This window comes from Gallinula chloropus, assembly GCF_964237585.1.
Source record: "Gallinula chloropus genome assembly, chromosome: 2".
In the NCBI taxonomy this organism is placed as follows: Eukaryota; Metazoa; Chordata; class Aves; order Gruiformes; family Rallidae; genus Gallinula; species Gallinula chloropus.
Genome location: NC_140086.1, coordinates 9,600,326 through 9,617,216, shown reverse-complemented (window position 1 = coordinate 9,617,216; position 16,891 = coordinate 9,600,326). Strand labels below are relative to the sequence as shown.

At 38.4% G+C, this 16,891-nt stretch overlaps 1 protein-coding gene across 1 annotated transcript in view; it reads left to right on the top strand.

Moving 5' to 3' along the window:
- Positions 1-16,339, top strand: part of PHF20L1 (PHD finger protein 20 like 1) — a 55,706-nt gene extending 39,367 nt beyond the window's left edge. Inside the window, exons 14-21 of the mRNA XM_084280490.1 lie at positions 1,881-1,985; positions 3,937-4,101; positions 4,492-4,673; positions 6,629-6,728; positions 8,820-9,015; positions 9,407-9,776; positions 13,365-13,530; positions 14,668-16,339. Coding sequence (XP_084136616.1) covers positions 1,881-1,985; positions 3,937-4,101; positions 4,492-4,673; positions 6,629-6,728; positions 8,820-9,015; positions 9,407-9,776; positions 13,365-13,530; positions 14,668-14,810 — 1,427 coding nt within the window. The 3' untranslated portion in view covers positions 14,811-16,339. The remainder of the gene's footprint in view (positions 1-1,880; positions 1,986-3,936; positions 4,102-4,491; positions 4,674-6,628; positions 6,729-8,819; positions 9,016-9,406; positions 9,777-13,364; positions 13,531-14,667) is intronic.
- The last annotated feature ends 552 nt before the right edge of the window (positions 16,340-16,891 follow it).

The window sequence follows — 16,891 nt, the reverse complement described above, 5'->3', positions numbered from 1 at the left end:
CAGCGTAAGGCCATTACCCCTTTTCCTGTCACTCCATGCCTTTGTAAACAATACCTCCCCAGTTTTCTTGTAGTTCCTCTTCAGGCACAGGAAAGCTGCAGTAAGGTCTCCCTGGAGCTTTCCCTCCTTTCAAGGCTGAACAAACCCAATTCTTACAACCTGTCTTTGTAGGAGAGGTGGCTCCAGTCCTCTTATCTTTGTGGACCTCCTCTGGGACTTGCCTAAACAGGTCCATGTCTGTCAGACATTGGAGGCCCCAGAGCTGGATGCAGTATTCCACGTGGGGTCTCATATAAGAGTTAGAGGGTCAGAATCCCCTCCCTTGACCTGCTGGTCATGCCTCTCTTAACACAGTCCAGGATACAGTTGGTTTTCTGGGCTTCAGGTGTGTGTGTTCTGGCTCATGTTGAGCTTCATCCCTATGAACACCCCCAAGTCCTTCTCAGGGCTGCTCTTTCCAGTTTAGAGACAAAGATGTCGTGCACAAAAGCATCAGATATTTTGCGGAAGTCCAGTTAGATGACATCTGTCACACTTCCTTATCCACCAGTACTGTAACTTTGTCATAGAAAGTTGTCCTGTTTTAAAAATAGCGGTTATGTTTCCCCTTTTCCAGTCAGTGGGAACGTCACTGGATTGCCATGCCTTCTCAAATATGATGGAATGTAGTTTAGCCATTTCATCCACGAGATCCCTCAGAACCAGCAGATGTATCTCTTCAAGTCACTTGTGCACCTTCAGGTTCCTTAAATGCTCTCGAACCTGACTTTCTCCTACAGTGGGTGTTTTTATATTGTCCCAGTCCCTGCCTTTATCTTCTGCAACTTGGATGGTGTGGGTAGAGCACTTGCCAGTGAAGACTGAGACAAAAACTCGTTTAGTAACCGTATCTAACATTTCCTTCTGAAGAGGGCCCACATTTTCCCTCATCATCCTTTTATCACTGATGTAACTATAGAAGGTTTTCTTGTTGCCCTTGGTGTCCCTGGCCAGATTTAATTGTATCAAAGCTTTAGCTTTCCTAACCCGATCCCTGGCTGCTCAAACAACTTCTCTGTATTACTCCCAGGCTTTCTGTCCTTGTTTCCACCCTCTGTAGGCTTCCTTTTTGTTTTGGCTCTTTTCACCTCTGTGGCTTTGTCCCATGGTACTCTACCAAACAGGTCCCTGAAGAGCCCAAAGTCTGTCTTCCTGAAGTCCACGGCACTGAACCTCCTGTGCACTTGCCTTCCTGCTCTGAGGATCTTGAACTCACATCATTCCAATATCCGTTACTCCAACGGATATTGGTGTGGTTCAAGTCCCCCATGAGTACCAAGGCTTGTGAACATTAGGGTGCTCCTGTCTGTGTATAGATGGACCTCATCCACTCCATCTTCCTGCTTGGGTGGCCTGTATTAGACCTCTGCTATAATGTCCCCTGTGCCTGCCCTCCCTTCAGCCCTGAGTCATAAGCTCTCAGTTGGCTCCCCACCCATCCCCAGGCAGAGCTCCATGTGCAAGGTGACGCTTCCTCCTTGTCTCCCCTGCCCATTCTTCCTAAAGAGCCTGTATCCTTCCATCCCAATGCTTCAGTCATGGGAGCCATCCCACCATGTCTCCATGATGCCAACAAGATCACAGCCCTGCAGGTGCACATCATAGTCCTGTTTACTCCATGTGCTGCATGTGTTTGCATAGAGGCATTTAAGATGGGCTCACGGTGAAGCTGACCTTAGTGGCTGGATTTACTTTGTGCTGCTTTTCAGGTGCTCTCCTGCTGACCCGTGGTCCTTCTCCCAGCTCTGGGCGTCTGTTGCCAGCACTGGCATCAAACTGGTAGGAGTGAGATAGATTGAGGTTTTTCCTGAATGTCTTTAAATGTTTAATTTTTATTTCAGGTAAAAAGAAAGAAAAGGAAAAGGAGAAGAAAGAGAAGAAGGAGAAAGATCATAAATCAAAACAGAAAAAAAAGAAGAAAAAAAAGAAGAAATCGAAACAGCATGGTAAGCTTGATTTCCTTTTTTACACAAGTGAAACCCCTCAGTGGGTTTCCAGTATTAAAACTTGTTCCAACACTATATGCATATCAAATTTTAGAAGTTTCAAAGACTAGGTTTTGGCCTTAAATATTGAAAGGACACTTAGGTCTATGACCTCGTTATTGTATTTATAGCCTTTGTCTATGTGACTGGCATAGATACTTCATAAGTACTTTTTTATTCCTTTGAAAGAGATGTTCATGGTTTTCACCTCTTGAAGGTCTGCATACACATCCTACCTGTATTGCTTGGACATTTAAAATTACTTCAACATCTCGTCCATTGCTAAATCTCAGTGGATTGTTGCATGAAATGCAGCCCCTCCTTAAAGAGGTATTTCTTAACAGCTGAGGGTGGTGCCTTTATTGCAACAACCTTGTCTGTTGTTTTGACAAATGGTGATTCCGTTTATCTTCATCTCACTTCCCTATTCTGATTCTTTGATCCTTCACTCAGCTTTTTCTTTCCTGTTGCTTTCATTTATTCAAAAGATTATTTTTTTTAAGATATGAGGCTCTAGGTAACTTGTGCTTTTTTTTTAAAAAAAAAAAAAAACATAAAAAAGCCTTTTCAAATCACTTTGTGGTTTCCTTCACCACCCCACCACCCCCTCGCCCCCCTTGTTTGAGAAGTACTTCTGTGTGATTTAAAGTTGTAGCTTCATCCCTTCTGTAACTCTCCTTGGCGTGATCTCTGTGCAAAAAAGGGACAGTGTTTGTGGTTTTTTAATAAAAAGATAACTCCTGCTGACCAGTACAGTGTTACTGTTTCTTTGTATTTCTTCCCCTTTTGGTTCTTTTAACCTCCCATAAAATCACATTACAGGTTCCTTGGTTTGGGCTGGCCGTGACTGGAGGGGTCAGTCACTGCTCTATCATTCCCCTCCTCAGCTGGACGGGGGAGAGAAGATGCAGCAAAAGGCTTGAGGGTCGAGATAAGCACAAGGAGAAATCTTTCTTTAATTAGTTTCACAGACAAAACAGACCTAACTTAATAAAAAACAATTTATTACTAAGCAAAACAGAGTAGGATAATGAGAAATAAAACCAAATCTTAAAAACACCTACTCCCATCCCTCCCTTCTTTCCGGACACAACTGATTTCTCTATCTCCTCCCCCAGAGTGGCACGGGTGTACTGACCAGTAAACTATTTATATATGACTGGTCCTTTTTATCTCCTTATTCCTTCATGTTGTTCACCCTTGTTCTTTCCCAAATCACTTGGGTCCATCCATTTCCACATCTTTGGTTCCTCTTAAGCATTCTGTAATAAATCGTGTGCAGTGCCAAAATCCCAAGGAGACTGAAGGCAAAAAGAAAGAGCTTCTAGCAGCATCTCTGAACATGGAGGATGGTACAGGATGAATTGCGGGGAAAAAAACCCACTATTACAGGATCAAGGAATCATAGAATTGTTAAGGTTGGAAAAGACCTCCAATATCTAGTCCAACCATCCCCCTATCATGTATATTTCTTACTAAGCCATGTCCCTAAGTACCACATCCAACCTTTCCTTAAACATCGCGAGGCACGGTGACTCCACCATCTCCCTGGGCAACCTGTTCCAATGCCTCACCACTCTTTCTGGGTAGAAATTTCTCCTAATTTCTAACCTGACCCATTGCTTTCTACATTCAGAGTTGGAGGGAAAGGGTGGCGAGTTAAATGGCTAATGCTTGTCTTAGCTATTTATTAAACTGCATTATGTTTCTTACTGGAAAGTTGTTGATAAAATATATTACAAAGAGCTTTTGCCATTTCATATTTATATCCTGATACCTCAGTGTTGATGTTCTTTGCTTCTGAAACGTAATGTTGCAGTATACCTAAATATTCTTAGGTTTGGTGTGGTTTTTTTCATTTGTTACATTGTTCTTTCCTTTTGTAACTGACTTCTTTCTTTTATCTTTTCAGATTATTCAGATTATGAAGACAGTTCTGTTGAATTCTTGGACAGGTGCTCCTCTCCACTAACACGGTCCTCCGGGAGCTCGCTGACCCTGCGCAGCATGTTCTCAGAGAAGAATACATCCTACCAGTATCCAAGAGCTATCTTGTCTGTTGACCTTAGTGGAGAAAGTAGGTTGGCTTGAATGGCAGTTTTCAGCTTGCAGGCTTAACTCTTTAATAACAAGAATTTTTAAGGAAATAATTTGCTTTATGTTTGGGATTGTAGCTATAAATATGGTGACTGGTTTATACTTCATCTATTTAAATCAAAATGTTTACACTCCTCAAGCTGTTCTGCATTGTGCTTACTTTGGTTAAGCATTGCTGTTCTGTTTCTGAGGAGATCCCATTAAAGGCATTTTGCAGAATTCACCAGGAAATCTAATATACCGCCAGTGCAATTGAGAGCAGTGTTTTCCTGTATGCAGGTTAAGAGTTTTTAACTCCAAACCTCCCCTATAATTCTGTAAAGTCTTGCATCTCTGCACACAAGATCTCACAACTCTTTATTTTTACTAGATCTTTCAGATGTGGAGTTCTTGGATGATTCCTCTACAGAGAGTTTGTTACTCAGTGGTGATGAATACAATCAGGATTTTGATTCAACTAACTTTGAAGAGTCTCAGGATGAAGATGATGCTCTCAATGAAATTGTTAGGTGCATTTGTGAACTGGATGAAGAAAATGGCTTTATGATTCAGGTAAAGAAATGGGCAGGGGAGAGGGGCTGTATTTTTCCATGTGAATTTCTTGCTTGTGGAGGTGCTCTTCTGTTGTGTTGGAGACCAAAGCTACTTAAGAGAGCTGTAAATAGAAGTGAAGAACAACAAAATATTTCTGTGTTCTGCACCTAATGTGACTATTTGGCGCATGTAGAACTATTACTCTAGGATGGGGTGTCTCCAGCTACTCGATATGTAGAACTGGTTTATCAGGAAAGATAACCTTTTTCTTTATAGCCAGCTGAGAATTTTGGAATAAAATATCCCTTCCCGCACACAAATCATCGCTTCTTTTCAGAGACCATCCCAGTTATACCAGCCCTTCTGCTTTGGCCCTTGTGCTTGGCAGTACCGATTGTAGATGCTCTGCTCACTGTAAATGTCCTTCAGCTGTAACGAAGATCTCAGCTATACAGACATTAATATCATCAGTACCTGTGACGTGTGTGTGATGTGTGCTTCATCTTTAGAGGAGAAGTTCTCAAACTAGAAATCTCTCCCTGGCTTTCTAAGCTGCTAAGAATTTAAATCCTTCTTGGTATAAAAAAAAAAGAGGAGTATACAGCTCCTGCACAGAATTCGGGTGCTGATCGATTGCAACTGCTGCTTGCTTATTTGTTCTGCAATGAGGAGAGTGTTTCCCAACTAGTACTGAATAATTTAAAGACTTTATCTTAAGAAATTCATAATGTAGTGATCAAGTCAGATGGAAGCAGTAGGGAGGGAGGTCTCAATTCTCAGTAACTTTAAAAACAAAAAAGCTATGAACTTGCTGTGGTTTTTTTCCCCCCCACACACACACTCAGCAGACAGGTTTGTCTTCTACTGTAAGCGTGGTTGAAAACAGAAAGCCTTTTTAGTTGAACAAACCATGTATGGCTGTTATGTCTTAATGGACTTAAAGTCTTTTGGAAAGGACAGAAAGACCTGAAAATGAAGGACACAGAGACTGTCCCTGGGAACCCATTACTGAAGCGCAGTGCTGTGTTGAAGGAACTAAGTGGGAGTTCAGCTATGGCAACAATATGGTAAAACAGACTGGTATTAGCGATCTTCTGGGAGAGGAGAGGGAATTGTAGCCATAGCAGTATGGCAAGAGGAAAGGTGACTTCAGCACTTTAAGTCGGTGCTCAAAAGCATATCCAAAGCAAAGAGGAGAGACTTTCAGGAGTAAACCAGCAGGTTCTCAGAAAACAGGCAAATGCTTGAGTTGAGAAAGGGAAATGCATTTTTAAGCAGTAGTTTCTTGCCTGATTCTAATGTCCAGTGACAGCCTGATTGCAGTCACTTAACTCCTCTTCATGCCTTGTCTCTCTGGAAGCAACCAGTTTGCTGTTTCTAGGCCCTCATGTCTTACCACTTCTGTTTTGCTCTCCTGTTCTCTTGTTTCTCCTCTTTCATTTTCTCTTCATTTTCTTTTTCTTTTAGATTTTCCATTGGTGCGATATTAAAAACACATCTTTCTAGCGCACTGGAGAGATGCTTTGTAAATATAAATAATTAAACTGAAGAGTTTTCTACTTTTCACTGTTATGCTGTAACGTATTACATTATCTTTCTACTTTACTGTAATATTATACTCCTGTCTTATGTTTCACTACTAAATATTTAGGTGCTAAAATAGTGAATGTTGTAATAAAATATTATTAAATATTACCTCTTCAATTTCTTTTTTTTTCTCCTTTTTTTCTTTTCCAGTCTGGAATTTGTGGTTGAGGTAACTTTCAGAACTAGAGCTGATTTCTAGCTTGATGTCTTTGCTTACCCAAACACAAATTGCCCAACTAAAATAATCTTACTCAAACCAGCTACTTAAGTTAAACTGCTGTTCTCTGCGTTTTGATGATACAAGAAATAATTTGTGTTTTCTGCATCTACTTTTCTCAGTTTTAGTTTTTTCTCTGTTTTTTCTTTGTTTTTATTTCTGATATCAGTGTGAAGAGTGCTTGTGTTGGCAGCACAGCGTATGCATGGGACTGTTAGAGGACAGCATTCCAGAGCAGTACATCTGTTATATCTGCAGAGATCCACCAGGTACGGGTAACCCACCTTTATCTGCAGCTTTCTGCTTGGGATTTTTAAGCAGAGATGTTATGTATTGCTTGGACTGTTAAAGCTTTCTCTGTTTTGTGTTATTTGTTATACTTCTGTGGGGCAAGTGCTTCTAAGTTTGGCTCTGTGCAGAAACTTATTTCCTCTTAGCAACATCTTATTCAGCTATGCTAAACCTTATTCATGATCTTAATTACCATCACTTTAGTTGTTGAAACTTAATTCCCTCAAAACCTTTGTGTTTTTCCATGTCATTGTAGTCTGAAAAACTTTCTAAACAAAACAGTAATTCTGTCTAGTTCAGTTAACTTACTTGCCTGTACTTGGAATCACATCTGTTCAATTAAATATTTATTTTAGAGAAAAAATGACTCGTTACTAGAGTACACTCAAGTATGCTGTGGATGTCATTTCATATGAATTTTACAGTGTCTACGTTTGTCCAGAGTTGTGTTAATAAAGGTGTGGAACTGAGTATGTACATTATGGACACAATCTAGCACCTTTTCTGATAAATGATAGCATGCAAAAAACACACCTTGAATTTATGGTTCTTAGGACAAATTTTAAATGGTAAGAATTGGGAAGAGTCTATTTAATTTTAAAGTCAATACTTTGGATTAGGAAGATGATGGTTTAAAAATTATTATGTCCTTAAACCCATTATTTTAGCAGTTATTTGGAGAAAAACTATGATTTGGAAGAAAGTTTCTAGTATTTTTCCTGACAATTGATACAAATGCACATACATGTCCAGCTGTTGCGAAAGGGCAACACTTGCAAACTTGCATTCCTTCTGAATTAAAGAAATGAAATGGTAAAACTGCAGAGGTATAAAAGCACAGTTTTTATTAGTTATTTTTGAGAAGAAAACTTAGGAAAATAGACCTGGAAAGATGTGACTGTTTCCATTTGTCCTGGTATAAGTTGATGGTATAGTCTTGTTTGATAGTTCTTTGTGCTGTGCTCTTTGAGCAGTCAAGCTTTTTCTTATTAAAACCAACTAATTTGTCTTGTGTTCTTTCCCTGCACTATACTAGGTACTTCTTTATCCCCTGCTATGCAGAGACTGTGTCCCTAATTTTTATCTTCTCTCCTTTCCTAACCATTACTTCTTTTCTTTCTATGTCAGGAGAAAAAGGTCATTCACAATGTCAGTATTTTAAAGTGTATTGGGATAATGGGCAGAAAGGAGATAGACAGGGTATTCTCCTGAAAGGTATGAAGGGCTTCCATCCACCCATTCTTTGTTCTGTATATGATGATAGTCTGATATGAAACTGAGTGTAAGATATTGCGATCTTAGTCAGTCTGTTTGTCTGGATTCCTCATTGTAAACAATAATAATGGGATAATTAGCATTATACTTTTCCAGTTTGGGGTTTTGTGGATTTTGGGGTTTTTTCAACAGTTGAATTACTGTAGAGCATCAGCTAAACATTCATTTGTGCCTGTTGGGTTAAGACTGCAGATGTTGCCATAGTATGGGAGACCTGTGGCCCACTCATCAGTATCTTGCCTAATAGTGTCTGGTAAAATGCACCTCAATGAAGAGCGTGAGAGCTGTGCTGTCAGACAACTTTAAAGTCAAGAAGCCTTTTCCTGGCTTCTAGTAAATAGATATTGACTTCACTGTAGGAGCAAAATATTTGTCTTTCAGAAAGAAAGTAGGTGTTTAGGATATGTCCATCTAAAATCCACCCTGTGACATTTCTTGTGGTAACTCAGGGGTTTTTGGTTTGGGTTGTTAAATTCCGATTTCAACTTTCTTTTTGCAGTTAGATTAGTTCTTGATATCCTGTACTTTGATTGCAAAGGTGATTAGATTTTCATTTCAAGTGCCATTTAGAGAGGTCTTGAGATTTCAGGTGTATTTTTGTTTTTGCTTTGAGTCTCTCCTCTTAATATGTGAAAAACAAATTGTAATGTATGAATAGCAAGACCTTGAATCGTTCTTTCATGGATGTTAGGAGACGTTTAGGAGAGTGCAGCATATAATTATAGCACTCTAGTTTTAAATACACTTCTGCTGTGCCTTTAGATGGCCCTCAATTTGTTTATTGCTTACCCCAGGTCAGAGGTGGAGTGCCAAATATCTTTATGATAAAGAATGGCTAAACAACGGACACATGTGTGGATTATCATTTTTGAAAGAAAACTACTCTCATCTTAATGCCAAAAAGATTGTGTCAACGCATCACCTACTGGCAGACGTGTATGGTGTAACTGAAGTACTGCATGGACTTCAGTTGAAGATTGGGATATTAAAGTAAGTATCAGTCCAAGATTTAGTCTTCATCTTTATATATTTAGGTAGCAGAGACTGCCATTATTCCATATGCATTATACCCCCACATTAATGCTCTTTCTTATGTAATAGTTTAAATGCTTGTAAGTGCAAGATGTAGAGTACCCTCAGTGGGAACTAGGTGTTCAGCACCTGAGCATATCTGGGCGACTGGTGATTTATGTTTTTTTTATTTATTGTCTGTTTTGTGCTAAGGGACATTCTGGGTTTATTTTAAATTAAGTGACCTAGGAATGCTGATATGGTTAGTAGTGGTGCTTATCAATAGCTGTGATCTAGCAGAACTGGATAATAGTTCAGTGCTGTAACTGGTATTGTCTGTAACTTGGGTTTTTTTTCCCTCCCCTTGCAGAAATAAGCATCACCCAGACCTTCATCTGTGGGCTTATTCAGGGATGCGAAAAGAACAGGAGCAAATAACTGTTGGGGTAGAGAAAAAATTAGTGACTTTGCCGGATACTGTTAATCCAACTGAAAGGACGTATCACAGTCAAAACCATAAAGAGCCACCCAGTATACCCCAGAAGATGGAAGAAACATACATCACAAGTGAGCACAGTTACCAAAAACCACAGTGTTTTGGTCAAGACTGCAAAGCAGTCACTGACCCTATGAGCTCAGATGATGAAGATACAAGTAGTTTTGAGGAAGATCAGGATTTTCACACAGACAATAAAAACTGTTTACAATATTCTTTTAAAGATGATGGCATGAGTGAACAGGTAAGTATCATTCTTCACCTGGGAAGTTTCTTACTTGGAAAAATAAGTTCAATCTGGTAAAACTCAAGCACATACAATTATTTAGATTTGTTCATTGTTATAACATTGTTATAATGTGTTCTATCAAATAAGCCAGCAGAAATCACTAGAAGTGAAGTTGGACAACTGAGCTGGTTGTGGGTGAGGTATACCCATCTTGGATAGTGAATGAAATGCAATATATTGTGTTTATGCTCAATCCAGTGGTTTTTTTATTGGGAAAAAGAAAATAATCCAATGCCTAAAATGCAGAGTGTTGAACAGAGCTTGTGTTTTTGTGAGGAAAGTGGGACAAGTTTCCTTTTTTTTGGTTGTTTTCCATATATAGGTAGGGTTTTTGTTGATTGTTAAACTGAGATTTGCAATAGTGGTTTTTTTATTGTACTGTATTTTTCTTTTAACAGCAACGCTATCTAGAATTCTGTCCACATATAATGATTTACTGATCAACTAATTTCACACCGTGCAGTTTCTTATCAGTCTTTGTTTCACAGGTTTTTAGTCAGGCTTATGTTTGGCTATTTAAACCTCTTTCTTATTTTTTGCATTGATGGTTTGAATCCATTTACTTTGTGGAAAAGTTTTGAGACTCGGTAGTCTGGCTTTAGTGAAGAGTTCTCTTTGAGCAAAAAACCAGAGTAAACCAAACCTTTCTGTTTCCTACAATATCAACTGTGCGAGAATAAATCGCCCAGCTCATCCCCCTTTTGAAGTTCAGTTTCTGGTGTGGAAGAAATGAGTAAGATAAGTCTTTTTTTTCTTCTCATTTTAGTTTTACATGTGTCATGTAAGCTATGTAATCTGAATGAAAATTTTTGGCTCATTCTAGCTAGAAATAACTGTTTGTATGCTAAATCACATGAATATATTGGTTTGTGTAGTAAGGAGACATGTGGTGGACTTTGCTTCCAGCATTAACTTAATTTGTCATTGTAAGTAGTATAAATATATTTGAAAGAAAATATATGTCAGTAGTGAAACAAAGCTAATGTTTCCTTCAGAGACCAAAGCATATATCTAAAAAACTGTGTGCTCTTGGTTTTAGACCAGGAAGACATCTGTCTGGGGCAGTGTCAGAATACTTACTCCTCTGGGACACCTTAGTTCACCACGTTGTCAGTAGTCAGCCTCGGTATCTGTCTGTCTAGACCCATTGCAAAGCTCTTGGTTTCTTTATGAACCTATTTGTATACATACTTTAAAAGCATGGTGAGGCTGACATTGAAGTGCCATTTTTACATGAACTGATTTCTCTGTAAGAGAATTCCCTCCCTTTCTTCACCTGTCTTTGTCAAAGTTCTGGTTGGGAAATTGGATTCTCCTTCCTAGCGTCATGCAGAGCCTTGAATATTCCGGTTTTCCATACTCTTTTGTCTTATTTACAGTTCTGTTAGGTATCTTATTTTCTCTTACAATGTTCAGGTCGACTATTGCCAAGTGCCTGTTTGGAATTTCTATCATCTTTCAAATTGTATTTAATTACCTTGTTCTTCTGAAAGCAAGAGACTGCCCCATGTGAACCTCCAATTTATTTTGTCACAAGCCAGGTCCTCTACTTTGCTTCCCCTGCCACCTCTGCCACCACTCCTTGATTGCCTCTTAGCTTAGAGGGGGACCTGATTGTGGTTCATTTTTTGGGGGGTTGTGCATTGTTTTGTTTTAAGGAGCATTTACTAACTGTTTGAATAAGTACAGAGCTTATTTAAAGGAAAAAAAAAAACCAAACAAACCAAAACCAAACTTTTAATGGCATTAAGTTATTTAGCTTTAAGTTTTGCTTAAAGTTTTTAGCTAACTTAGTGCAGAGGGCATCTAAAAGATTCAACAAACAGTTTATCTTGATTTTTAGAATTACAGACTTGTGTCCTCCGATGACAAGAGAAAAATTACATTTTTCTGAAAGTCTGAAAATAGTAACAAATGGGGCATTTCTTATTTACGTTGGAAATATCCTTTATAAAGATAAATAACAGTTTGAACACCGAAAGCACAGTGGAGGCAAACTTGATTTCTTCAGAGATGCAAGATATAATCTGGAAGTTTTGAGAATTTTTAGAGATTTTAAGACTTCTAGAAAGCTATCTTTTGTAAATAATTCCTTTAATGAATATTAGGAGCATTAGCGATACTTGTCCACTAGTACTTACTCAGAAGCTGCCAGCAGGTAGGTCCAAGTTTTGTTTTGTTTTGGTTTGCATTTTTTATTGATTCTCAGTCTCAAAAAGAATGTTACTTTTTATGGCTTCAGAAGGAAATAGGGATTGAGGGATTTTAATTTACTTCTTGCTCTCTCTTCTCACTCTTCCCATTCTTGACTGGAAAAAGGAATACCCTAAGGAAAAAATGCAGTTAAGTTTGCCCAGGGAGGTGGTTGAGTCAACATCCCTGGATCTGTTTAAAAGACAAGTAGGTGAGGTACTTAGGGATATGGATGAGAACATTAGGGATATGGACACTTAGGGATATGGACAAGAACGGTTGGACTCGATGATCTTAAAGGTCTTTTCCAACCTTGTGATTCTGTCTATTATTATGTGACATGGAAAAAAATTAGCTGAATGCTTCATTAGAGAAGTGTGTTAATACGATAAAGTTCACTCCTTGCTCTGGCATTTGCCATGAACTGAGCACACATATTAACCATTTTAGTCCCTGAAATAGTCATCAGTAGTGAAAGAACTTCATCATATAGGAAGCTATAGCAGGTATAGAACAAAACCTGTGAATCCTTCTCATTAATGGAGATACCAAATATTATAATTCATTAAATCCTGTATACTTTGGTCATTTTCACTAGCATCAGCTAGAGAAAGATGAGGAACTTGTGTATTATCTCTGATTTGCTATGAAGATATTAACTATTTCTAAGTACTCAACCTTCCTCTGACTCTGCATAACTCCGCATTACTGCCCTTGTAACTGTTCCCAGGCATGTGCAGTGATGTCCCAGACCTGTGCATGCAAGTTGTGTAGGACCACAGCAGTGATAGAAAGAGAAGTCTTCTGTCTTAATCAACAAATAGAACAGCCAGTTTATTTGTACACTATAATGACTTTTGACATCTTGGCTATTGCGGCTTTTTAGGGAGTTTTCCTTTGTTTTCTGGCTAGATTTTTAGGATTTTTTTTCCTTTGTTTTCTGGCTAGATTTTTAGGTTTGGAGTTTTTTTGCATGTTTTTGATGGCAGTAGACTGATGCAATTCAGCACTTAGTGATTTAAGTCACAATTTGTATAAAAAGGGCACAGAAGAGCAGTCTTGCCTTACTGCGTTAAACAAAGCACTTGAGCAGGTAAACTTTACCTCTCGTCTCACTCCCCCGTGTTATATATTCTCATTTGTATGGAATTGGCATTTTGTTTGGTTCAGTCTACGGATGTGTAGTACATGGCTTTCTGAGTAAGCTTTTTGTCAAGTAGAAGTACAGTCCTAAACCAGCAGAGTTTATTATCATGTGACTCACCTATTGATAGTGACACCAGAAATGAAAAACAAAACCAGAAAACCCTCTTAAATGGCAATTTTTTTCTTTCTGTTGCTCCTATGAAGAAGAATTCTGCTGAAGCAAACACTGTGTTTGTTTGTAATGAAAGAAAAGGCTCAGAAGAACAAGTGGACACACATCTTCAATGGCAGCTAAATCTTCTCACACATATAGAGAATGTACAGAACGAAGTCACCAGCAGAATGGACCTGATTGAGAAAGAAGTTGATGGTAACTGCATTGCAATGTACTTGTTAATACACCTGTGACAGCATATTTCATAGCCACTATGTTGAAGGTGATCTGAGGCACTGAGGATGGATGTTAAATGCTGTATTCAAATTTGGGTACCCAAAATTATAGCCAGAATTTGTACCCTTGATGTCCCCACCCACTTTCACAAGTTTTGAATGCCTGCTTAAGTGCTTAGGAGTCCTGAAAATTTAACTCAAGTTTGTGGTATTAGACAGGCTTCAGAAAGCTTAGATAACTTGTCTAGTCATTGTTCAGATACAGATCATATGATGGATTTTTAATACCTGGAGTGTCTTTGGCCTGATTGTTCTAGTACTTGGGGTTGGTTTTTTTTTTTGGGGGGGGGAGGAGAGGAAGCAGGGCATATGTGTTCATTCAGCCGTCGATTTTGGTTTGCTATGTATTAGTAAATAACTGGTGTCAAGGGGGTGAATGAGGTGTCATGAGAACTTGAATGAGTTTATAGTGTAGTAGTAAATATTACAGCATATAAATTTCCTTACTGGTCATAGAAATTAAGAATGAGGAGAGCTTGTAGTCTGGTTGTAGGAGTATTTATTTACAAATAAAGTTACCTATTACTATTAGCAGTTTTTCTTTCAGTGTTCCTCTTCCTACTAGGCAGCGTTTCTAGGCTAACAGGGTTGATATTTTCCCTTCTCCGTCTCTGCAAGCATAGAAACTCCCTGAAAAACATTTGTTGAAGATTGGAAAACCGTCCTGTAATGTGGACCTTGTGAACAGGAGCCTGTTAAAGTGACAGAAGCAAGCCTTGCTGTTAAGGATTGCATTTGCTGTTGCCAAACTGTCACAGCTAGAAGGCCGTGAGCAGAAGTTCCTTTTATCTGTGTCGATGGTAAATTGTTAGCCAAGGGTGGAATTTGGACCCAGATATCTTCTTATAGTAACAATCAAACCAGGAGATATGTTTGGACTGAGGGAAACACAGAATTAGTTAGTGTTTCCCTAATAAGTATTTCTTCTGTTAAATAAAAATCACAGCCTCAGTGTATTCTCCCTTCTTATAAAAGCCAGTAAGAAAGAAAAGTTTAATTTAAGAAAATTGTTTCTCAAAGGCTAATTCTAACCAACTTCTTCCTTTTCCTTCTGTAGTTTTGGAAAGCTGGCTTGATTTCACTGGAGAACTGGAACCACCTGATCCTCTGGCAAGATTGCCTCAGCTGAAGCGACGTATCAAACAGCTTTTAATTGACATGGGGAAAGTACAGCAAATAGCAACGCTTTGCTCTGTATGACAAAAGGAAGAATAAAGAGATAAAAATAGGTTCTTCACAGTGAATTTTCTTGCTAGCCACACAAGACTGACAGGAAGATAGCAAAAAGCTGAGCGTTTATCTGGTTCTTTGCTGATTACATAAATAGGCTGAAGCTTTAGAGAGAAGAGAGGAAATCTGGAGTAAGGAAGGAATCTTGTATACTGGAACTCTAAATACTCGATGTCCAGGCTTCAAAATGTACTACATTACATGCTGATTAATGTTGGTATGATTTTAGCATGATAAACATGAATATCCCAGCACATAAGAAAGTTGAACAAAGAAAGAACAGTGCTGCTATTTTGAAACCTTTGGCAAAAGCTTCTAAATTAGGAAATTCACTGACTAAAAATTCTCGGGACCTGCTTTTTTAATGAATTTCTCTTGCTAGTGAAAGATAGACATGGAGAGATCTGTATCCTCTCTACAAGGAAAGTTTTAGATTATTTCCTTCTCTGATGAATGTTCAGGAAAACGAACATACTAGCTTTGATTTTTTGAAAGAAATTACTTATCATGGTCTCCTTTTTAAAGTATTTTTTTAAATAGAAATCCTTATTACAGCACCCTTAGGCCCCTTTAAAACATACGTGGCAAATAGTGGTCAGATGTGCCAAATAATATTTTAAAACCACTGGGATGAGAGTTTGATTATGACTTACATGAAGGTTTTTTTCCAAAGTCCTACTTGGTGCCAGCAATCCATCCAAAATTGTATCTAGTTTATATTTTTTTATGTTCTATTGCAGTATTCAGGATTCGAGGTACAATTTTTTTGTCCTGGGTAGCTCTGTTCTGGTGTTGGCCCTCTGAAAATTTACCATCCTCAGCTGGGATGAGGAATGACAGGAGCAGCACAACTGTCGGTGGCTGTGAATATACTAAACCACTAGGAGAAATATCAAGCATCCAAGGTGTTTTTATAAAACCTTTCAGCTTCAGTGAATGAAATGTCATGAAACCAAAGGCAACCTATGTGCTCTGTTAGCTCTTGCTGGATTTTAAGCCCAGGACTTTCCCTGTGCTTACAAGTTGCCGCTGTACCCAGTGCTACATACATATTTGTATGTGTATGTATATGTGTATAGACACACATGTACATATATACATACTGTATACATTTATATCTACACATGTCTAGTTTTGTTACGATAGACTATAAGAACTGGTGGTTAACATGAAATGTTACCTTTTAACAAGCAGTTTCTAAAATTGAAAATAATGTATGTACAGGTTTTGAAATTTGTAAAATATGACTGTTAAAAGGAGGCTATTTAACTGATGACATTAAGATACTTGAACATTTTATGCCTCGCGTCCGTTTATCAGTTCTAGTTATCTGTATAAATGCATTTTAGAACCGATAGACAGGAAACTTGAATTTACCTTTTGATAAGAGTACAAGCCACTGTACATTCAAAAAAATTTATTTAAATTTGCAAACACACTGTTCTATATGTAAGGTACTGTATGTAAAACTGTTTATTAAAACTATTCCGCATACTCTACATTTTCCACTTTTCTTCCTGATCTGCGCATAAAAAAGAAGGGATTGTTGTTATGTACAGAGCGTCAAAAAAAAATCCTGGAATGCCTTCTGAGGATGCATAAAAAATGAGAAATGTGCCAAAGATGGATTATCTGGGAAAGACTTTGCAAGCAGTGCATTGAACTTTCAGGATAAAACCGTTACTGAGAAAGCAAGCAGCATGGCTGGTTCATGGCTCAAATAAACCTACCCTGATGTTTCCCCTCTGTCTATCATATCGGAAGTGATTTATCACTCCTGATGTCCAAACCAAAATGTAAACCCCTGTTACAGAGTGGTTGCTATTTTAAAAGTCTTGCCACGTCAAGCTTGTAGGAGATGTTACAGAGCTCTATGGTAACCTGGAAGTTAATGACGGAATCATGAGCGGCAACTTCTACAAGCAGAAAGAACGCGAGAGCTGAGGAGCTGTTGATGTTTTTATAGCAACTGTTAATAAATACTCTGTGTTATATAGTTGGATGCTTAAATAACCGCTTCAGGAGATAGGTATAGTCGAGTGACCTACTTG